The sequence below is a fragment of the Microcaecilia unicolor genome, chromosome 8 (genome assembly GCF_901765095.1).
Source record: "Microcaecilia unicolor chromosome 8, aMicUni1.1, whole genome shotgun sequence".
Taxonomy (NCBI): Eukaryota; Metazoa; Chordata; class Amphibia; order Gymnophiona; family Siphonopidae; genus Microcaecilia; species Microcaecilia unicolor.
In genome coordinates this window covers 21,768,862-21,793,006 of record NC_044038.1, presented here as the reverse complement: position 1 = coordinate 21,793,006, position 24,145 = coordinate 21,768,862, and the positions used below count along the sequence as shown (strand labels likewise).

General features: G+C 45.5%; 1 protein-coding gene across 4 annotated transcripts in view; it reads left to right on the top strand.

The window, feature by feature from the left end:
• UNKL (unk like zinc finger) overlaps positions 1-24,145 on the top strand; it is a 145,784-nt gene that overhangs the window by 110,877 nt on the left and 10,762 nt on the right. For 3 of the 4 annotated variants that reach the window (XM_030213076.1, XM_030213079.1, XM_030213077.1), the window contains 3 exons: positions 13,236-13,328; positions 17,003-17,221; positions 19,371-19,573. In XM_030213076.1, coding sequence (XP_030068936.1) covers positions 13,236-13,328; positions 17,003-17,221; positions 19,371-19,573 — 515 coding nt within the window. Of the gene's footprint in view, positions 1-6,753; positions 6,793-13,235; positions 13,329-17,002; positions 17,222-19,370; positions 19,574-24,145 lie in introns of those variants that run through there. The other variant, XM_030213078.1, reaches the window with a different exon arrangement.

The window sequence follows — 24,145 nt, the reverse complement described above, 5'->3', positions numbered from 1 at the left end:
ATCCAAAGATCAGCAGTCAGAAATCCCCACGCTTCACCCGCGGTGACCACCGTTCCCCAGCGATTGAGCCCCTGGGTTCAGATGACCAGCAGGACTTGGAGAGTGGGATGAGAGCAGGACTCGGGAGATGACAGAGACAGACAACTAATCAGCAGAGGTCAGGTCCAGGCTCAGAGTCAGGGCAGGCAGCAATCCAGTGAAGTCAGGTCCAGGCACATAGGGCAGGTAGCAATCCATCAGTCAGGTCTAAGCACAGAGTCAGGGCAGGCAGCAATCCAGCAAAAGTCAGGTCCAGGCACAGAGTCAGGCAGGCAGCAATCCAGCGAGGTCAGGTCCAGGCACAGGGCAGGCAGCAATCCAGCAAAAGTCAGGTCTAAGCAGAGAGTCATGGCAGGCAGCAATCCAACAAAAGTCAGGTCTAGGCAGAGTCAAAACCAGGTAAAACAGGAGTAATCAGAGCAGGAACACACCAGATACCAGGAAGAAGTATCTGAGGCAAAGACAGGAGGAAAACTCGTAGTTTTAAAATGAAGGTGTCTGATGTTAGGAGTAAGAGTGCTCAAAGCGTAGGCACGTCAAAAATATGGACGCGTACAATCGGAGCTGAAGAGAGGTGTAAGGGGAAACCTCCTGCCTCCATGTCTGATGTTCCAGGTACGTGACACTGTGTAACTCTGTGACTAAGAGAAGAGGCTAGATAAGGAAATTGTTCCTTACAAACTATACCTGCTGTTTTCATTGTATCAGAGTTGCAGTGCTGCAGAAACTGAAACAGCTTTTCCCCAGAGAAATGTATTGGGTAATTTTTAGGGAGAGAGCTTGTTAAATTTGTTAAAACAGTGTAAATAAATAAATCTTAAAGTTTTCAGCCTTAGCTTTTTAAAAATTAAACCGTTTAGATCACGTGATGGCTAGTGCAGGAGTGGAGGCTGCCTGCTCTCTGTTTCCCCACCAAAAAGAACCACATACTCTGTATTTTGGCTGGTTTGGGGTTAGAGTTGCATTGGTGAAAAGCTGTTTTAGTGAGCTTCGTGGGTGTGCAATTTTTGACAGGTGCTGGTTTTGTTATGGCATCGAAACAACCCCGAGAAGAGAAAGCAATGCGCAAAGTGTGTCAGCTAAGATGGCAGTTCCAACGGCTTCATCGAGTCCTTCAGAAAGCTCCGACTGGACAACAGAACTTGTGCCTGAGGTTCGTGCGATGGTGGAAGCTGCACTTGATGAGAAATTGCAGCAATTACAGGATAGAAGAGAAGCTACACATGAGCAACTAGATAATGTGGATCTGGAATTGGACGCCCAACAATGTTGAGTTGAGGTGCTAAGAGGAAAAGGTTGGCATGGTAGTCAAGAGGTGGATCAACTCAGGCACACAGTCCAGCATCTGGAACGCAAGATAGACGAGTTAGAGGGTAGAGAGCAATATAAAAATCTATGGCTGACCTAAAAACTTTGGAGGTTTGGATCCTGCAGTCTCTTAATTTGGATTCTCTGATAGGCTCTTTTAAAACTGAGTGGGCACGTTGGCTTGGCGCTAGGAGAAATGATGTTGCTTATCACCGTGTGGTGCTTTTTAGGCTTCAACATTTTGTGCATAGACAAGCCATTCTGCAGGCCCTGCGCCATGGGAGTATTTTGGAATATTACAATCAGAGAGTCCTTTGCTTTCATGATTATACTGTAAAAGTGTGGAGTCAGCGCAAGGCCTTTGCTCCCTTATGCATGAAGCTCTATGAACAGAAGATTTCCAGTGCTTGATAATATCCGGCAAAACTCTGGATTACTGTTGGGGAGTCAAACGCATTTTTTTTTCTTTCTGTGTAGGCAGCACAAACTTTTATATGTATTATCCCAGCCACTGTGGGCATTTAGATAGCTGCCATTTTTTGAACTGTTGGATTTATTGGTCTTAGCCATTGTTTGGAACCATTGGCGTAGCTACAGGGGGCCATGGGGGCCTGGGCTCCCCCAAATTGGCTCCGGAGCCCCCGGTTTGGCTAGTGGGGGTCTCTAGCCACCCTGCCAGCTAAGGCGTTTGTCCTGCGCTGGTCTCACATTGCCTGGTGCCCTGTCCTGTTTTCAGCGTCGTGCATGCTCATTTTAATGAAACTGTCCGAGCGGCAGGCCGACGCCGGCGGGGGACCCGCAGCGCTGAAGAAGCCAGTGGCCCGAAGGATCAGACAGATGGCCACAGTTGGTGGGCCTAACGAGCCCCCTGCAACGCGCCAGACTCCGCTGGGTGATTCAAAACCGGTCCGCACCCACCCGTAGCTGCTACCACACCCCCGATGCAAATTCGCCACAGCTCCACCTGATGCTAGAGGCAAGAAGGGAAGATGGCAAGAAAACTGGCGACAACCAAAGCACTGAGGTCTACAACGACGGCACAACCGCAAAGATCGGGCCAGACCACGGCCGGGCAATGGGCCGTAGCGGCGACGGCCACAGGAGCCAACAGCTCCTGTCCGCTAACCGGCAGCCATTTTAGATTATCAACAGTCATCCAGTCCACTTCTAACACTGAATCCTGGTCCCTTTCTGGTTTAAGGTTCCTTTATGCCTTGTGAGGAGGTGAAAACATCCCAGCCCTCTCAAGTTACTAGGGTGTTATGCAGTTCACATCATGGACCAAAACAAAAAAATGTTTGGCAACAAAGAGTTCACGTGATTCCGAAAAGAAAATGTTTACAGTTTAACCACAAATGGAAAAGAAAGGCCAGGCTTGCTAGCCTGCCTGCCTGCCTGCCACTACCCCTCATATCTCCTGAAATCTATTCCTCCTTCCAGGGATACATCCTCCCACTGGCAGGTAGTAACAAAAGGTCTGGTTTTGATCAAATAGTTCCCAGTCAGTCTTAATGCCCCAATTCAAAAGATAGGAAAAGTAGCAAGGCAGGCCTTTTGGCCAGGAGCTCCACGCTCTTCAGTCTCTCAACAACAGAGACTGAGCTCTGCTCTGTTTGTCTCCTCTCTGTTTTTATAGCACTGTTGACTCCTCCTGCTTCCACTCCCTCTGATTGGCCAGGACTGTATTCCCTCCCTTCTGAGGCTCTAACCCTCCTGTCTGTGATTGGCTTGGAACCTGCCCCACCCTTCTCTCTCTGAGGTTTTTATTCTGTGGTTCCCGCCCCCTCATAGCCTTCCTTATGTCTTTCTCTTCTGGGGATTAAATTCTGTAGTTAGCATTTCTTTTCCCTGATTTTGTTGATGGGGTGTACATCACACTGAGTTTATCCCCTTTTTCACCTTCATTCCATTTTGAACGAGGATTGCCTGCTGTGCATTTACACTTTTTTGAAGCGTTTAAATATCATTATCGTATCTCCCCAGTTCCATCATTGGTCCAGTATACAGTGGTGGAAATAAGTATTTGATCCCTTGCTGATTTTGTAAGTTTGCCCACTGACAAAGACATGAGCAGCCCATAATTGAAGGGTAGGTTATTGGTAACAGTGAGAGATAGCACATCACAAATTAAATCCGGAAAATCACATTGTGGAAAGTATATGAATTTATTTGCATTCTGCAGAGGGAAATAAGTATTTGATCCCCCACCAACCAGTAAGAGATCTGGCCCCTACAGACCAGGTAGATGCTCCAAATCAACTCGTTACCTGCATGACAGACAGCTGTCGGCAATGGTCACCTGTATGAAAGACACCTGTCCACAGACTCAGTGAATCAGTCAGACTCTAACCTCTACAAAATGGCCAAGAGCAAGGAGCTGTCTAAGGATGTCAGGGACAAGATCATACACCTGCACAAGGCTGGAATGGGCTACAAAACCATCAGTAAGACGCTGGGCGAGAAGGAGACAACTGTTGGTGCCATAGTAAGAAAATGGAAGAAGTACAAAATGACTGTCAATCGACAAAGATCTGGGGCTCCACGCAAAATCTCACCTCGTGGGGTATCCTTGATCATGAGGAAGGTTAGAAATCAGCCTACAACTACAAGGGGGGAACTTGTCAATGATCTCAAGGCAGCTGGGACCACTGTCACCACGAAAACCATTGGTAACACATTACGACATAACGGATTGCAATCCTGCAGTGCCCGCAAGGTCCCCCTGCTCCGGAAGGCACATGTGACGGCCCGTCTGAAGTTTGCCAGTGAACACCTGGATGATGCCGAGAGTGATTGGGAGAAGGTGCTGTGGTCAGATGAGACAAAAATTGAGCTCTTTGGCATGAACTCAACTCGCCGTGTTTGGAGGAAGAGAAATGCTGCCTATGACCCAAAGAACACCGTCCCCACTGTCAAGCATGGAGGTGGAAATGTTATGTTTTGGGGGTGTTTCTCTGCTAAGGGCACAGGACTACTTCACCGCATCAATGGGAGAATGGATGGGGCCATGTACCGTACAATTCTGAGTGACAACCTCCTTCCCTCCGCCAGGGCCTTAAAAATGGGTCGTGGCTGGGTCTTCCAGCACGACAATGACCCAAAACATACAGCCAAGGCAACAAAGGAGTGGCTCAGGAAGAAGCACATTAGGGTCATGGAGTGGCCTAGCCAGTCACCAGACCTTAATCCCATTGAAAACTTATGGAGGGAGCTGAAGCTGCGAGTTGCCAAGCGACAGCCCAGAACTCTTAATGATTTAGAGATGATCTGCAAAGAGGAGTGGACCAAAATTCCTCCTGACATGTGTGCAAACCTCATCATCAACTACAGAAGATGTCTGACCGCTGTGCTTGCCAACAAGGGTTTTGCCACCAAGTATTAGGTCTTGTTTGCCAGAGGGATTAAATACTTATTTCCCTCTGCAGAATGCAAATAAATTCATATACTTTCCACAATGTGATTTTCCGGATTTAATTTGTGATGTGCTATCTCTCACTGTTACCAATAACCTACCCTTCAATTATGGGCTGCTCATGTCTTTGTCAGTGGGCAAACTTACAAAATCAGCAAGGGATCAAATACTTATTTCCACCACTGTATATGTAATTTGATGTTTGTCTACCCCCATATTATGATGACCACCACTGGCTGTTTTAGTAGCTATGCTCTGCACTGACTCCATCCTGTTTATACCTTTTTGAGGGTGTGGTCTTCAAATTGCACACAGTAATCTGAGGCCTCTGTATATACAATATCCTTCAGGCCAGTTTTCTCTCTATGTATTCAAGCATCCTTCTGGCTCTGTTTGGTCACCTTAAGATAATTAAATATGGTCACTCTCCGATTCTGCTCTTACAGAAACTCACCTCTTACACTGTGGTGCTCATTTAAGGTTTTGGTTTTTTTTTTTTTTAAGCCCAAATATATAAGCCTGCGTTTTCACTATTAAATCTTAGCTGCCAAACTCTAGACTGTTCCTCTAGTTTTGCTAGATTCTTCTTCATTCACCTTGTAGGGTGTCCACCCTGTTGCAAATGACACCATAATCTGCAGAGGCAAACCTTGCCCCAAAAGCCCTCCTGCATTATCGCTTACAAAAATGTTTTAAGCACACCACATCTGGTGCTTTCCTTTTGATCTGAATTCTGGCCATCCAGAGTCAAAGAAATTGATCGGACTGGCTTTTCTCGTGATCTGCAATTCAAGTAAATAGTGCATCAAGCTCCTATTTAATTATCTCAATTAGGTCCCTGAATAGATGATGATGTGGAGCGGACACCGCCTGTTGTAAGCAGACATGTTCAGCTTTGAGATTTGAGTTGTTTTGCTGTTGATTTTACATGTGCTAGTTGTATGTAGCACATTTCAGTATTTGTAGTAACCAAAACTGATCATGTTCCAATCTAGACACCCTCATCCTGTTAGATTGTCACTGAAATGCTTTGATGTTTCACTTTTATACTGTCATCTGTCAACATTTTGCTTATTTCTGATCTGACGAAGAAGGGCTACCTTCGAAAGCTAATCAAAAAATGTATTGTTGGTCCAATAAAAAAGGTATCATTATTATTATTATTATTATTTATTGCATTTGTACCCCACATTTTCCCACCTATTTGCAGGCTCAATGTGGCTTACAGAGTATTGTTATGACATAGACATGAGAGGATATTAGATACATTCGGTGGTAAGCAGAAGATATTAGAAGATAGCGTAGGGGGTATTAGGGTGGTGAAGGAGGTGTATTTATATGATTGGGTGGTGATTTGTCTTTAAGGGTTCTTGTCCACGTTTTATTCTATTTCTATTGATTGCCAATCTAGACACAAACAGCAGACCCCCCCCCCCCCCCCCCCCCCCCCACCAGTAAAGCCCTTTCTATGGGCAAAGAATGTTTTGTGAAGAGGTGCTTTTGTAAGAAAGAAATGCAGTATTGTGCTTGTAATATAAACATGCTGCATGTATATACAAATGTTAAAAATCCCAGCACTATGTACCATGCTGTAGTGTAAGAATATTTATCTGAATATTACCCTTAAAAATTTTTAATAACACCAGCTGTCCATGGGCTACATTATTGCTGAATTTTTATCTGTGTGTGCCACTGAAATGGATCTGCCAAACAACCTTAAGTTTCAGTGGAGGCTGCTTTGTTCTTGTCTCTGTGCATCCCCCCCCCTCTCTTCCCCCTCGCCCCTACCATTAAAAAAAAAAAAGGTGTAAAAAAGGATTTAGGCATGGATTGCATCTTATTCTCTGTATGCCCACAGGGTATAGGTGCTAGCTGGGGCATGTGGGTGTGTACCTTCTAGTGTCAGAGTTCTGGGACTCGAGTCATGTGATCGGGGGTTGCTGGGATTAGCTGGTGCGTCTGAAGCATTCTGTGTTTAAACTGCTGTGCACAACCAAGAGACTGCAGACAGTGAGTCAGCACTTAGAGGACCGGTAAGCTGCCTGAACCATGCCTCTTAGGCTTTACAGGAGCAAATTGAAGAAATGTATTTGCTGCATTAATTATCCTAATTATTAGATACTTTCTAAGCTTGTTAGGTGTGCATATATAATTACTTTTGTTAGAGATATTGTAACGTACAATTAGAACAAATGAGATCATTGGGAGGAGCCTTTGTTATAGATGGCACTTTGTCCAAGAATATTTACACCATATGTTAAAGTATTTAAACATTTAAAAAATATATTTTTGTGCCCTGCACTTATTTTTCATATCCATGTAATAATTGTGAGATGAATTTGCTAAATTCATTGTTTGTCCTGCTGCTAAATAATTAGTGATATGATTGTACACATCACAAAAGAAACTAGCTAATAGATTTCTGCCTGGGTAGTTCAGACCTAGTACAAATCCATATCCCGAGTCCTTCTGCCAGAGCTGGTTTAGAAGGGTTTTCTGTCTTAGTGCAGCTGCAGCAGGAGGCTATGATGAGGTGCAATTATTTTAAAAATTGCATAGGATATTACAGATGTACAGGTGGAGGAGATGTGACTTTAGACTGCGTGACGTTTTCTCGCATAAGCAGCAGAGGTTTGAAGTCAAAACGAAATTGTATTTTAAAAGCACATTTTGATTTTTAACAGTCTGTGTTGGATCAGGTGAAGAACGGGAGATATCCTTGGCATGTCTAGCCCCAAGCATGACTTGGCTCTGTGATAGATGAAATCCATAGCAGCAAGTCACATTCATATGACTCATGCACTTTCTTTGGCAGCCTTAGAAAGACAGCTTACCTGGGAATGTTTGACTTGGTGTGCATACAGATTTTGTTTTAATTCTGCTGCTGTGATCTTAGCAGATCTTATTTCACTTGGTATTGTGTAGTTTTCTTCTGGCATAGTGCCAGTTAGTATTATACACTGCTGCTGTTTTTTGGACTATTGGTTTGAAACACATCTTACCCTGTTTAATGATTGCAGATTGCTGTTGGTTCCTGTTAGCATATATTGAGGCCAGTGTAATAAACTATATTAAAACTTGGTGTAGACATTTCAGCACACAGTTGAACTAATACAAATGTAAGAAACAATTTTATCTGGTTATGAGAAATGGTGTGCAGATAACCTGCATGTAAAATAGTGTGGAAAGAGGTATTTGACCACTATATTAACATGTGCAAAATACTTTGCTTTGGGCATTAGGTGCTAAATTTTTTCCATTATTTTGTGCAGAGATTATAATCGGACTGGGAGGAGTGCAGTTAGGGGTGTTTTGTATGTGTGTGTATATATATATATGTGCACACACTGACACACTCTCGCTCACTCCTCCCCTATAGCACTTCTCCCTACAGCATATATAATTTTTTTTTTTTTGCATTCGTTTCATCCAGTGCAGACCTGTGGTTGTGTCCAGCAGACAGAGAGAAATTCAGCTCATAAGTACATAAGTATTGCCACACTGGGACAGACCAAAGGTCCATCAAACCCAGCGTCCTGTTTCCAACAGTGGCCACTCCAGGTCACAAATACCTGACAAGATCCCAAAAAAGCTCCATACATTTTATGCTGCTTATCCCAGAAATAAGCAGAGGATTTTCCCCAAGTCAATTTAATAATGGTCTATGGACTTTTCCTTTAGGAAGCCGTCCAGACCTTTTTTAAACCCCGCTAAGCTAACGGCCTTACCACATTCTCTGGCAACGAATTCCAGAGTTTCATTACATGTTGAGTGAAGAAAAATTTTCTCCAATTTGTATTAAACTTACTACTTTGTAGCTTCATCACATGCCCTCTAGTCCTAGTATTTTTGCAAAGAGTAAACAATTCACGTCTAACTGTTCCACTCCACTCATTATTTTATAGACCTCTGTCATATTTTCCCTCAGTGACATCACTGGTATAAGGCCTAAATGCAACCTGGAACCAATCAGTAGTTCTGTACCTACATCAGATGGTGTAGGTTGGACTGGTGCATCCGGGTTTCCTTGGAGTAGGCCTAACTTCCTTGGCACAGTTCATGGACCGAGTCCCTTGGCTGATGTAGCTTCTGGGATTCAAACCGTGATCCTTAATACTGGTTGAGCCTGGAGGGGGTCTGACCTTGAGCAGCCTCGAGCCTTAACCCAAGGGCTGTTGCTAGCAGAGATCCCCATAAGGGCCCCTGCCATTTCTCTGTGCCCCCCTTCAGACTGCAGAGAATTTTTCTTTTTTTAAGAAAATTGGCTGTACAGCTTTATTTTCCTAGCCCGTTGTCTGTGGAATAAAGTTATTTTGGTGGGAGGGAGGGTAGAGGAAGAAGAAAGGACAGCAATGTTCAGCTGTCAAAGAAGGATGAGCAGGAAGCCTGAATTCCACAGTGAGTTGAGAGTCATGTCTGGGGCTGGAGGGCAGATGCAGTGTGTGCTGCCTCAGATGGGTGGGTGAGATGCAAGGCCTGTTGGAGCCAGCAGCTGAGCAGCACCACTGGTTCCTGTTTCTCTGTCTGCAACAGGGCAGCAGTTTCCACTCCAGTGGGGAGTTCTTGGAGGGGGGATCTCAGTGTGGATGAGCCCTTTCTCAGCTTGACCATACAGCTGTAGCTATGGCAGGAACAGCAGCCATTTTGCCTCCAACCCACCAAAGTGTAGTGAGGCCTGAAGAGCACAGTCTGCAAAAAAAAGCCCAAAAAACGCTGTGGACAAGATTCTTCTTGTAGTTTTGCTCTTGTTTTTTCAACAACGTATCTTGTATATTCACCAGTCTTTTTAAAGGCTTGATTTGGTTTACTGGCGTTTACCACATAAGACTCCTGAGGCAAGCGTTTATTGCCGAAACACTGTGCCATGTCGAATGTTATCTTCCACTATTAAAGTGGAGTGGAGGAGTGGCCTAGTGGTTAGGGTGGTGGACTTTGGTCCTGGGGAACTGAGGAACTGAGTTCAATTCCCACTTCAGGCACAGGCAGCTCCTTGTGACTCTGGGCAAGTCACTTAACCCTCCATTGCCCCATGTAAGCCGCATAGAGCCTGCCATGAGTGGGAAAGTGCGGGGTACAAATGTAACAAACAAAAAAAAAAAAAGAACATTTTTTATTCCTTATTTTTTCATCTCCTTTGGTCTCTTTGGAAGTGTCCTGTTGGTCACGCTACTCCTCTGTTTCTGCGTTTCCCCCTCGTAGCGGATCCAGTTTTTCCACTTTTACATAGTAACATAATAGATGACGGCAGAAAAAGACCTGCACAGTCCATCCAGTCTGCCCAACAAGATAATTCATATGTGCTACTTTTTGTGTATACCTTACCTTGATTTGTGTCTGTCTTTTTCAGGGCACAGACCGTATAAGTCTGCCCAGCACTAACCCCGCCTCCCAACCACCAGCCCCGCCCAGTGGCGTTCCTAGGGGGCTGTGCGGTGGGTGCGGTCCGCCCCGGGTGCACGCCGCCGTCGGGGGGGGGGGGGGGGGGGGGGGTGCCGCGTGCGCGCGTGCTTGTTCCGTGCTTCTTCTCTGCCCCGGAACAGGTTACTTCATTGTTTTTCTCCTACATGGAATGTTGCTATTCCACTAGCAACATTCCATGTAGAAGTCGGCCCTTGCAGATCATCAATGTGGCCGCGCAGGCTTGTGCTTCTGTGAGTCTGACGTCCTGCACGTACGTGCAGGACGTCAGACACACAGAAACAGAAGCCTGCGCAGCCTTCTACATGGATTGTTGCTAGTGGAATAGCAACATTCCATGTAGAATCTCCAATAGTAGCAACATTCCATGTAGAATCTCCAATAGTATCTATTTTATTTTTGTTACATTTGTACCCTGCGCTTTCCCACTCATGGCAGGCTCAATGCGGCTTACATGGGGCAATGGAGGGTTAAGTGACTTGCCCAGAGTCACAAGGAGCTGCCTGTGCCTGAAGTGGGAATCGAACTCAGTTCCTCAGTTCCCCAGGACCAAAGTCCACCACCCTAACCACTAGGCCACTCCTGCACTCCATATATGGCCTTTTCAGCCCCTACAGACTGATGTGATTGTATTTGATGTTTTTATTCATGTTCTCTTCTACTCTGCCCTGGAAAAGGGCGGATTAGAAGCAATTAATTCTAATGCAAATAAAACCCTGCAGTGGGTCTCTCACGTGGCCCTCTATCCCTCCTCATCCCTCCTTGGGCTACCCCTAACTACATCTGTTTCCGTCAATCCCAGCAGTGTTGCCTTTGGTTGAAACATTCGCCGCTTATGGGTTGAGCCAGGGCTGCCTGATTTTTTTTCCTTTATCTTCCTGTCTTCTATATTATTGCCCTTGTCTCTTTCTGCTCTCTCCCTCCTCCTCCTCCTTTTCTAGACCTCAGTTTCTAGAAGAAAGGAGAGCTAGAGTGAAAGATGCAAGTAATCATACTGGCACAAAACCTTCACTACTGCTAGCCCCGGGAAAGTAAGATAACTTCTCTGCAGATGCACTTACCACTCAGGATTAGAAGTGTGTCTGTGTACATTTTGTACTCAGGGATAATAGTTAATGCCTTTATTACCATAAGATTTAAACAGATATTTTTGTGTATCTTTACATGCAAGTTTATGTGCAAAACTGTTCTTTGGCAGTGGCGTTCCTGGGGGGGGGGGGGGGGGGGGGGCAGCGTGCACACGCACGCGCCTGTCCTCCGTTGTTCCAGCCTGTTCCGGGGCAGAGAAGAAGCATGGAACAACGGAGGACAGGCGTGCGCGGCACCCCCCCCCCCCCCCCAGCGGCGTGCACCCGGGGGGGGGTTCCTTTGCGGGGGGGGGGGGCGTCCTTTCGCTGGGGGGGGGGGGCGCTGCACCCGGGGGCAGGGCGCATCGGCGATCCGTCCCGGGTGTCAGCCCCCCCTAGGAACGCCACTGTTCTTTGGTCAGTAACCTCTCTGCAGAAAAGTGTGCAGAACCTTGGTGTTTTATTACATTAGTTTTGGTGTGTGTGTGTGTTTAAAATGGTTATTTTTTTTTTAGCTGGCTAGGAGATGACTCAGTCTAGCCAACTGTTATGGCCCAATAACAGGGCTGTGTGCTGCGATAGAGGATGCTCAGTTTTGAATCCCAGGCTTCTCTTCTGGCAGTCACAAGAAGCAGCATTCACAGCCTGTATTGAGGGAAAGGGAATAAAAAATAGCGGGAAGAATTCTGGTTAGTGGCAAATGAAGCCCCATGATGCTGTGTTCTCTATTGAGGCAGATCCCATTTGATCCAGAAGCTCCCTTAAGCAAGAGCAAGCTGCCAGGCCTAAAGGAGAGAGCTTTCACTTTCAAGTTAAATTTGCATGCTAGATTCATTGCAGATAAGCCCATTTGACGAGTGGGTAGATAAAGTGATGTGTGTGTATGTTGTGTTGTAGTAGTAGCAGCTTGGTGTGTGTGGTTGAGGTGCGTGCATGATATATGATTGGGTTATTTGGGGTTGTGCTTTAAGTTCGTTTGTGTATGGGGTTAGGGGTAGTGCGCTCTTTCTTTCACACATGAATTGTCCACTAGTTATGGTCTCCAGGGACCGACAGGATAATGTAGCCACACCTCCTGGTGACATCCCTGAATGGCTGCCATCAGTTAACTGCTCTCTGTAGTCTGAAGACTTTTGACACATACTGTTCTAAGCATGCGTTGCTTTCCTACTCCGTTCTGAACTCTGACTTTGTGCCTTCAGTTTGCTTCTTTCGTGGTACCAGTTGGACACATTAGCCCCCTCTCTGCCTTCTGCTCAAAAGGACCAAAAAGGGGGGATGACCAGGAGCTTGATAGAGGCATGGACTCCTCGCATGTTGGTACTAACTCAATGAGGCTCTCCAAGAAGCCAGCGGGGACCTTTATTTCAACTTCTTCCAACGTTTGTGCAAGCTGGTTCCTTCACCATTGTGGGGGCTGCATGTTCCTCATCTGGCAGGGTAGGGTCCTCACCGGCACACCTAACATGGTGCTACCGCCACTGTTGGGTTTTGTTCTGCTGTTGGGATTGGGGTCCCCTTGACCCTATTCCTGCCTGCTCTGGTGCTCTTCTCTTGTAGTTACAAAGATGAATGGACAAGTAGACAGACAGACTTTTCTTAATAGCATTATTGCTCAAGTGAAATGTGCTTAAAAAAAAGGAAAGAACTGCTAGTTTGCATTAAATAGATTTTATCAAAGATACTCGATTTATTACTTGTCAACTTCATGTGGTTCTTGCACCGTTCACAGAGTGTAAATTTATGTATTTATTAAACTAATGCTTTCAATTGGGGATTAAAATGGAGGTGACTGTCTTGGTGAACGTTGAATACCCCCCCCCCCCCCCGTTCTTTATGTTGCTGACCTGCCAAGTTTCTAAAAAAAAAAAACCTAAACATGCTAAATCATGCTAGAACAGGTTGTTTTGCCACTATATCAGTGAAGAGTGCTGAAATGTTTCTTTTACTAAAATGTCTTGTAGATAATATATTGTGTATGTTTTTAACAGGTTCTGCTTTAGATCTGCATTTTAGTGATATACACGTTATGTCCTTAGATAAAGAATTGGAAGATCCTGAGTGCAGAGACCCGACATTAACAAGTAAGAGGCTGGTTTTTGTGTGTTTAAAAGTGCCGTATGCTTATGTTTTTCCTTCTGGAGATTTTTACTCTCCTTGCTTTATTGTAGTGAATTTTCCTTCCTCGCTGCCTCTCAAAATTCTATGTTACCGGTGCACAAGGAAGTTAAAACTGGAAGGGGGGGGGGTGAATTGAAGGACTGCCAGTGCCAGTGTGCAAGGCACTAGTGCAACTCAGTGGCGTAGCCAAGGGTGGGCTTGGGTGGGCCCAGGCCCACCCACTTTGGGTTCAGGCCCACCCAGTAGCAGCATACCTATGATGTGGCTGGCAGGGATCCCCAAGCCCCACCAGCCAAAAACTCCCAACAAGTGTCCCTCCTGCATACCTTGTAAGTAGCAGATCTTCGCCTGCAGTGAGCAGTGACATACATACTGCTCGCACCGGCCCCACACAACTTTCCCTCTGATGTATTTCTGCCTAGGCAGAAACAGGAAGTTGCATCAGAGGGAAGGGTGTGGGGCCAACATGAGCAGTGTGTATTAGTTGCTGCTCGCTGCTGGTGAAAATCTGCTATTTAAAAGGTATACGGGAGAGGGGGGATGTTTGAGAGACCATATGGCATGCATATGGTCTCTCAAACATCCCCCCTCTCCCGTATACCTTTGGGACGGGGCGAGGTTCTTCTGCCCACCCATCTTCGGCTGAGGCCCACCCAAAATTGGGTGTCTGGCTACGCCCCTGGTGCAACTTTATAGGCTTCTCAGATGAAGACCATAGGAGTGCTATAAAAAGAATGCTCTCTGAGATGAGACTTAGGATCTGTAATGCACACACAAGGAAGGTGTCGGTGGCTGTCCAAAAGTGGCCATGACATGGGACTTGATAGAGTCATGGAGATATGTCTTTTCCACAAGCGAAAGATTTGGGGAGGGAGGGGGGGTGTCCATAATGCCTATTCTAGAATAGATTTTTGGGGGTGGGTGAGTAAGGTACACGATGCTGGCATTGAACCCCCGAATGTGGTCAGACCACACCCCTATGTGGATTAAGATGCAATTTGGGATGCTTCCCTAGGGGCACATATTTTGGAAATTCCATGACAGCATCCTTTTGGAGCCAAACAATGCTACACAATTAGAAAAAGACTTGCGAGAATATTTTCAGTTTAATGATTTGAAGGATACTGCCCCTCCTTTTCTCTGGGAGGGAGTGAAGGCAGTGTTGAGGGGGGAAAATGATCTGTTTCGAAGCTTTTAGATGAAAGGAGTGGGCGGAATAGCAGGACACTCTGTGCCAGCAAGCCTGAACGGCTAGAGCAGCGTTATAAAAGAGGCCTGGGACCCAGGACCCTCCTTAACCAAACGGCTCGAGAGATTTAGAACTAGAGAAATTGCAGCTCCTTCAGCAGGAACATTTTGAAACTGGGAATAGAGCCGGTAGACTGTTGGCACACAAGCTACAACAAAGCGGAAAATCTGGTCCATAGGGGGTGGGAATGTAGAGACTGTATCAGTGGCGTAGCCAGACTTTACATTTTGGGTGGGCCCAGAGCTAATATGGGTGGGCACTATGTAAATAGGTGTGAGTAGTGTTTCTTGGGATACTACAAAAAAATGCCTTAGAATACACTTGATGATGGATTTCTAAGTAGTCTGCCCAACAGCTGCCCTGTATCAATATAAACCACATACATACTTAATGAAAAAAAACAGTATTTTGATTATAGTTACTTTATGCCATATCAAACTTGACCAGACATAAGGCCATCCCCAGAGCCAGCATCAGCCCTTCCCTTCTGTACCTTTTTTTTTTAACCTGGGAACTGAGCCCACCCCCACCCAGAAACAAACTAACATTCCCCTAAGCAGTGAAGAGCCCACCACCACCACTACACTGTATATGTTTAAAAAAAAAAAAAAAATAGGTATTTTACCTGAGGAGCTGGACTTCAGTTTTCCAAATTTGTGTGCACGTTTTGCAGCAGCAGACTCGCCATAGAGCACTATCCTCAAGAAAGCCGCGAAACTTCTGACTGATTTTTCCTGTGGTGCTAGTGTGCGCAACTAGGGGGCAAGCAAGGAAAGGCAAGGGTGATGGACAGTGAGAAGGAGCCATGCGGTACTGGTGTGCGTGCCACGAGAGCTGGGCAAAGCAAGGCAGAACCCTAAGAGTGAGGGCGACTGACAGGGAGGAGTGCCACGCAAGTGCACCGACGGCAGATTTTTTTCTGTGGCGCTGGTGTGCACGCCGCAAGAGCGCTTGGGGCAAAGCAAGGCAGGGCCCTGACAGTGAAGCCGACGTCGAAGAGAGAGCAGCAGCGCCAGCGATGTGATGCTAGAGCGACCGACTTCCCTGGAGTGGACCCAACCCATACACACACACAAAAAATAAACGCGAGCGAGGACAGGAGAGCTGCTGCTTTTCTGCGAACTACGGCAGAACTAAAGGCTGTCCAGTGTCCACTCCCAATGCAGTCTGGCGCCTGTCAGGGCAAACTGGGTGGGCCTGAGCTCAGATTGGGTGGGCCTAGGCCCACCTGTAGCTACGCCCCTGGACTGTATGTAGTTAAAGTATATGATAACCAATCAATAGTGAAGTAGGAATGAGCAAAGCACCATAAAATGTAAGAAACGAAAGGAACTCGCGTTTTTATGAACAACTCACCATCACTATCCCCATTAATCTTTATCCCTCCGTAGTACAACTGTGATGGACTGTTGTCTAGATTCCTCTGACTCCAGGCCATTTTCATACAGTATGAATCTATCCAGGACTTTCCCTACCCTTTGACCCCACCACGGCTCATCGTCAGGTGATGATCAAATCATGATGTGCTCTGGAATTTATTCAGTGCTTTTACTCGGTTTTGTAAAATACCGTGTATCTGAAGATTAGGCTGAATTAAATGATTACGTAGAGAGAGAAGATTTGCCATGCCTGACTCGTAGAGAAGCAGAACAGCTGTCCCGTTCAGCCTCGGAGGAGGAAACGATATGGGCTATTAAGTCCTTGTAAGAACATAAGAATAGTCATACTTGGGTCAGATCAATTGTCCATGTAGCCCGGTATCCTGTTTCCCCAACAGTGGCCAACCCAGGTCAGAAGTACCTGGCAAGATCCCAAAAGAGTAACACACACACATGCGGAGGGAATGTTAGCTTATCAATCAAAATCTCCAGGATTAGCTGATGACTATCATTAGAAATGTCAGCTTATTTCAAGGCCCCTAACTTTAAAACTAGCAGGACTGCATATCTCAGAATGCCATGGGGTAGCGACTTGTACTGCAAATTCTGAAAAAATCATTGTGTGGTTTACAGTGTGTGTGGGGGGGAGGGGGGATCCTATCTTTGGGCACCTTTTACTAAACTGCACTAGCGATTCCTGCTTGGCAAATAAGCTGTGTTGCATTTGCTGCACTGGGAACCAATAGCACGGTTTAGTAAAAGGGGCCCTTTGTGAGGTACATGAATAAATTAGAATTGCAGGCAGTCATATAAATGCATAAAATTGTAATTTCTTTGCAAAGAAAAGTACTGTAGTTTTTTTCCTTTTTATCACAAGTATTTCTTGTACTTAACACATTGTTCATTTAACATACATGCTTGTGGTTATTTCAATTAAACCTCCTTTTGGGCTTTTGTAATCCAGCAATAGAAATGATGTTGCATGTCTTCTTCATTTCCTTTCTGCTAGGTCAGAGGTTGTTGGGAAGCTCGGCTCCTGTCAATATTCCAGGATCTTTGGCTCGTTCCTCATCTCTGCATTCATCTTCTTCCCTTTCCACTTCTCCACTCAGTTCCCTGTCGCAGTCTTTTCTGTCATCCAATATGACCCCTCACCAGCAACAGTCCCAACCTTTGAAGTCTGAACATAGTATTTTGGGTACATCTGCCTCCTCACACAATTCGTTAGGTAAGTAGACTGGGGGGGGGGGGGGTGCAGCTGTGTTGGACAAAATATTGCTGCAGCCGCGGCCCACCCCATTCTTCTGCCTATGCTTGAGAGTAATGGTGGTGATGCCTTTGGTCCTCAGTTGTGGCTATGAGAATGTGGAGGCTTTTTTTCCCTAGGCAGAGGAGCTGTGCATTAGGGCTGCACACCAAATCTCAGTGCAGGGCAGGGGCGTAGACAGACTTGGGCGGGAGGGGGGGGTTCAGAGCCTGAGGTGAGGGGACCCCAACCCCCGCCAGCCGAGGTCCTCTTCTTCCGGCGCAAGGCTTTGTTCCGTTTCTGTTGAGTCTGACGTCCTGCATGTACAACGTGCAGGACATCCAATTCGGAAACTGAACAAAGCCTTGCGCCAGAAGAAGAGGACCTCGGCTGGCGGGGGTTGGGGTCCTCCACCGGCAAAGGTAGGCGACGGTGGGTTGGCGGCGGGAGGGGGGGTCAAGAGGGTCGTCGGCAGGGGTTCCAGGCCCAAATCTATGGGGACCCATGCCGCCGTGGCCCCACGTAGCTAAGCCACTGGTGCAGGGTTTCCTAACGCATCTATGATAGGAGAAATTGCTCCCTGATGCAGTATGCAAATTGAATGCAAATGGATTTATCCCCAGAAATGAGCTAATATGGGAGAGCACGCCCAGATGCATTCACCCACGGATCTGCGCTAATGGTAACTATATTTCGGTGTATAAGAAAATTGTATCGCCACTGGAGTTGCATATGGCTATAGCCACACATGTGCTGTAAAGCTGTTCTGTGATTCTAGCACATGTGTGGAAGTAGAAGTGTCAGTACACAGTGACAACAGTCCAGATTTTCTTTTGCTCCAGAACACCTCCTCCTATGCTCACTGAAAGGAAGAAACAGTAATAAAATCCTCTCTAGCACTGATGGGGAAAATGAGTTAAAGGACTTGCATTAAAACTAGGGCTGCATTTTGATTAAAATTTTTAATTGCGCGATTAAAGTCATGGTATAGCTGGCCGTTCATTCGGGGGGGGGGGGGGGGGGTCATACTGATGGACTGAGGGGGAGAACCTCTCCCTCCTCCTCCTCCCTCTCCACACATTAGATATCATGCATTTGCTGATGGGGATGCCAAAACCAGTCAAAGAAATCCACTGCCAAAGTGTCCCCTTTCCTCCTTGTCCTGCCTCAGAAGTGCCTCTAGCCACCAATGCTGGCACTCTCCGAGTACGCTCAGTTCATGCACAGACTGAGAATGTTTGGGGGAGTGCAAGTGTTAGAGCCTGGAGGCACCCTGCTGACTTCCTCACTCCTGAGGCAGTACGAGAAGGAAGAGGGATGCTTTAGCAGTGGATTTCTTTGACTGGCGGGGTTTCAGCTACCCAACCAGCCATTGAACAGGTACTGTAGTTTTGGAGAGGGCCTTCACCCATTCTCTCATGTGCCCCTCTGTGCCTTCACCCATTGTCTCTCTCTCGAAGGTGCCTCTCCTCCCGCCCGTGTTCTTTCAATTCCTCCTTCCCGTCCAGGTTTACCTTGTTATTTGCAGTAAGTCTTCACCCTGCAGCAGCAACAGCGTATTGAAACGCTGCCTTGGCCTGCACCAAGCCTTTCCTTCTGACGCAACTTCTGTTTTCAGAGAGCTAAAATATGGAATTACACCTTATATTTCCTTTCGAAAAACACTCAAAACATACTTGTTTTCATTTTGGTATCCTGATTCATAGTATGTGGTTTTGGATTTTATAATTGTTTTTTGTTTTTGTTTGCTTGTTTTTTTTAAATTGTAAATTCTTTCCAATTTGGGATTACTTCTTATAATTATGTAATCCACTTTGGGGAGCTAAAATATGGAATAATTTACCTGTTGAAATTTGTTTAATTACAACTTTTATTTCCTTTCGAAAAACACTCAAAACGTACTTGTTTCTATTTTGGTATCTTGATTCATAGTATGTGGTTTTAACAATGGATTTTATAATAGTTGATTGTTTTTGTTTGGGTTTTTTTTTTTAAATTGTATATTCTTTCCGATTTGGGATTACTTCTTACAATTTTGTAATCCGCTTTGCACCGCTTGGTTAAAAATGGAATAAAAATCGTGAAATACAATACAGTATCCTCACCTTTTGTTTCTTGTAATGTATGGCAGGATTAAATGGAGTTACTGGCAGCATTTGGGATTTTGTTACTGGGAGTTTCTCACCCAGCCCTTCCCCTGTGTTCACCAGCGGAACGACATCCTCCACGAGTACAAACTCCAATAGCAATGAACTGGCCCGAGTTCGCCGGGAACTTGATGAGGCAAAGAGGAAAATAAAGCGTTGGGAAGATTCTTGGCAACAAGTCAAACAGGTGATAGGCTAATATTTTTGTCGGTAATGTATCATGCCTAGTTAAATGTATTTATTTATTTGTTGCATTTGTATCCCACCTTATCCCACCTCTTTGCAGGCTCAAAGTGGCTTACAATACATCATGATTAGTGGAAGAAAGTTAATAAGTAAACATTTGATATTACAGGATTTTGGTCATTTTGATGAAGGTATAACATACAGAATAAACGATTTCATAGTGTACAAGCAGATGGGTGGGGGGGGGGGGGGGTGGAAGAATGGGATCGTTTTATTTGTTCAGAGCCATGTTAAAGGTCAGTGCATATTAAAGCACATTATTTTACCGCAGGTCCTATTTTATGCAATGGGACCTAGTTACTAGTAACATGCATTCATGGCATTAATACTCAGGAACATGGAAGCGCATAAGTCCAGCCCTAAAACAAACAGTTCAGTTTCAGGTGGGTTCTGAAGAGATGGTGATTCTGAAAAGGGCAAGGCAGTATCCTCAGTCCTTTCTTATTTAAATGGTTGAGCTCTGGAACTGTTTGCCGGCCTCCCACTTAGTCACCTCTCCCCCCTCCAGTCAGTTCAAAACTCTGCTGCCCGTCTCGTCTTCCGCCAGGGTCGCTTTACTCATACCACCCCTCTCCTCAAGACCCTTCACTGGCTCCCTATCCGTTTTCACATCCTGTTCAAACTTCTTCTACTAACCTATAAATGTACTCACTCTGCTGCTCCCCAGTATCTCTCCACACTCGTCTATCCCTACACTCCTTCCCGTGCACTCCGCTCCATGGATAAATCCTTCTTAACTGTTCCCTTCTCCACTACTTCCAACTCCAGACTTCTGTCTCGCTGCACCCTACGCCTGGAATAAACTTCCTGAGCCCCCCTACGTCTTGCCCCATCCTTGGCCACCTTTAAATCTAGACTGAAAGCCCACCTCTTTAACATTGCTTTTGACTCGTAACCACTCGCCTCCACCTACCCTCCTCTCTTCCTTCCCGTTCACATTAATTTGATTTGATTTGCTTACTTTATTTATTTTTTGGTCTATTAGATTGTAAGCTCTTTGAGCAGGGACTGTCTTTCTTCTATGTTTGTGCAGCGCTGCATACGCCTTGTAGCGCTATAGAAATGCTAAATAGTAGTAGTAGTAGGATGTGGTGGCGGCGGTTGGCGTGTCTGAGTTTGGACAAATTCCTGGAGAAGTCCGTGGTCTGCTATTGAGATGGACATGGGAGGCAACTGCTTGCCCTGGGATTTGTAGTGTGGAGTGTTGCCACAGTTTGGGTTTCTGGATACTGGGCTGGATGGACCACCGGCCAGACCCAGTATGGCTACTTTTATGTTCTTATGTACTAACTTAACATCTTTTTGACCCCAGTTCTTTATTTTCTAGACTCATTAGGTCTTGAATCGTTAGTTTATGCTGATGACATTCAGGCCCTTACTCCTATTAATCCATCGGATCCGGCCCAGCTAGCAGATCTTAACCGTAAATTAGATTTAGTCTCCTTATGGCTCGCACAACATCATTTGTTAGCCAACCCTGAAAAATCACAAGCAGTTCTCTTTTCGACTAAACCACAGGTGCTGACAAAATCTGTATTCTGTCATTATTTTGGTTGATACTATTGAGGTCCTGGGAGTCGCTCTTGATAATGTTCTCACCTTTGTTCCACAGATTTCTTCAGTATTGTGCCGCTCTTTTTTTTTCCACCTAAGGCGTATTCGATCGATCAAATCATTTTTATTCCCTGCAACCATTAATGTACTCACTCGTCCGTTCCTTTATTCTCAGCTGGATTACTGTAATTTACTTTACTCGGGACTTCCGCAACACCAAGTCCACTGTTTACCAGGGCTGGTGCTAGGGTCTCTGGCGCCCCCCGCAAACTGTCAGTTGGCGCCCCCCCCCCCCCCCCCCCCCGGGTCCAGCATCTCCTTTCTTTCTTCTCCCTCCCCCCTTCTCCCACTCTTCCCCCTTTTTCAGCCCAGTGTCTTAAAAGGTGAAGAACAAAATTTTTGTTTTTCACAGCTTTTTAATTTATTTGAAAGCTTTCCATATGTAGATATAAATATCATGAAATAAAATTGAATATCACTAAAACTGCTTAAAAATTATTGTAGCTGGTGGAAACAGCACTAATAAAGGCTATATTTTGTGCTCCTTTTTCTACACTGTTCTATACAATACAGTAATACATGGCCAAATTTCAGTGAGGACATCCTGTTTACTGATGGGTTCATCTTAACTGTTGTTGTAATCTGCCTTGGGAAGCCAGGTATTATAAAGATTGGAAATAAAATTAAACTCTCCTTTCATTGGGGCATATGGAATCACATCTTCACCTCATCTCTTTTGTACAAATGGATTATTCTGTTTTGAGCATGTTGGTTAGGGACATGTGGTTTTCATAAGTCAAAGTAATAAAAATATTGTCTTTCATGCAGATCTGTCATTTGTTTAAACATAACTAAATGGCCTATAAATCCCTAATGCAGTCCATTGATTTTCTTATATTTTATCTTTGTGACGAGTGTCTTATACTGTGCCAAAACCTGCCATAGCCGCCGGTACACCACCAGGGCGTGCCCTGGTCTGCAAGGTAGATATTGGGAGGGTGGCAGTGGCCAGTGGAGTTCAGTGCAACGGGTAAGCATGGCAGTTTCTGGCACCCCCTGCCGTGCATACCCTGCTTACCGCGTTCTGTTGGCACTGCCGTTTAGAACTCATTCAACAAACAGCTTATAATGGGACATAAATTTGATCATGTTACTCCTTTATTAAAAGAAGTCCATTGATTACCTGCTCACTATCGAATTCAGTACAAACTACTTGTATTCACAGTTCATGCTAATCAAGAACCTTCTTTGATATCACCCTCCTCGCCTGCTGCACTCATCTCAACGGGACCTTTTAGCCGTCCCGTCTTTTTAAGATGTTCCCCCAGGTTCGGCACACCATTTCTTTTTTTTTTTTTTTCAGTGTAGGCCCCTGTATTGTAGAACTTCCCACCTGAAGACGTCACCGTCAATTGCTCAGTTCAAAACGGATTTAGGGGGTCTTTTACTAAGGCATGCTGGCGTTTTTAGCACGTGTTAAACGCTAGAGATGCCCATAGGAACACAATAGTGTCTCTAGCATTTAGCGCATGCCTATATTTAGTGCGCACTAAAAACAACCCCCTTAAAGACTTATCTCTTCTTAGAAGCATTTGGACCGTAGCCGGAAAAGTCAGTCTTTCCCCGCTCTCCTACTGTTTTATCCATTCCTCTTCTCCTGCTTTTCTGTTAACTGTTGTATTTCCACCCTGGCTCCTATTGTATCTATCTTGTTGTCCCCTGTGTTCTTGCCTATAAATACTACTAGATTGTTCGCTGCTCAGACATGTGCTTGATGGGCAGGATAGAAAGTCTTTTAATAAACTTGAAACTTGAGAGCCAGTGGCGTTGTCTGAATGTAAATCTAGTATCATTGAAGCGTTCCGTCTCCCAAATAGGAAGACTTCATTTTAGTTCTGAGGAAAGCTCTTTGTTTTATTGGTTCTTTCACTAGATATAACAATATCAAAACTCAAAACGATTGCACAAATAAGTGAATTTACAGCCATTTTTAATAGAAATACGCCAAACATTCCCCCCCCCCCCCCCCCCCCCCCCCCACACACACCTACAGCAGAGGTCAAAAACACATTTAAATAGCCTGAGCAAATTTGTTGGGACCGCTGCTTTTTAACATGTTTATAAATGACCTAGAGATGGGAGTAACTAGCCTCCTGCATTCTAAAAACATACAAGATCCTGCACAAATCTGCATTAGATAGGCTGAAGGGCATTGTCTTCACCTCTGTGTGGAAGCACTGCAGGCAGCAGCAGAGCGATCTGCTGCTGCCTGCAGCGCTGTCAGGTCAGTGCAGGGGGCCCGGCACGGAGGGGGGGAGGGAGCGGCGGCGGCAGCAGCGAGGAGGGTAGCTGGAAATCTTGCCCGTTTTAACGGCTAGTAAATAAATAAATGGTTGTCCACCCCTGGTGCTAGTGGTTAACAGGCCCCTGTTCTCTTTATCCCTCCTTTCTTTTCTAGTTATTAGACCCGTTACCATTTACTGAGCACTTCAGAAGCAGTGCCCATTTTATGAAAGGCATGATGCCCAGGAGAGGGGTAGAGACTGTAAGCGGCAGGACTTGCTGGAGCTGAGAGGGTGCATCTAACTTCAGGAAAGCACTACTGCAGTAAACGTTAACATTTACCTGTGGGGTTTTTTTTTTTGTATATACCTGATTGTGTGTCTGTTAACCATCAACAAAACAAGCCATTCACGTGAAAAGATCAGTTTTGAGTGGATGGAGGCTGTTTTATGGAATAATCGTTTTTTTTATCGGCTGGTAAACTCATACAGTAGAATGGCGCTGAAAACAAAATGGACAACAATTCCTCCCCCCCCCCCCCCCCAAAGCCTTTTCCAATTCTTTATGTAAGCATGGGGATCCCAGTAAGCGAGACAGAACTGAGAAGATGGCCACCAGGTAGGAAGTACCGTGGTGAGCTCCGAAGGCCCTAAAAAAGGGGACCTACCTGCGCTGC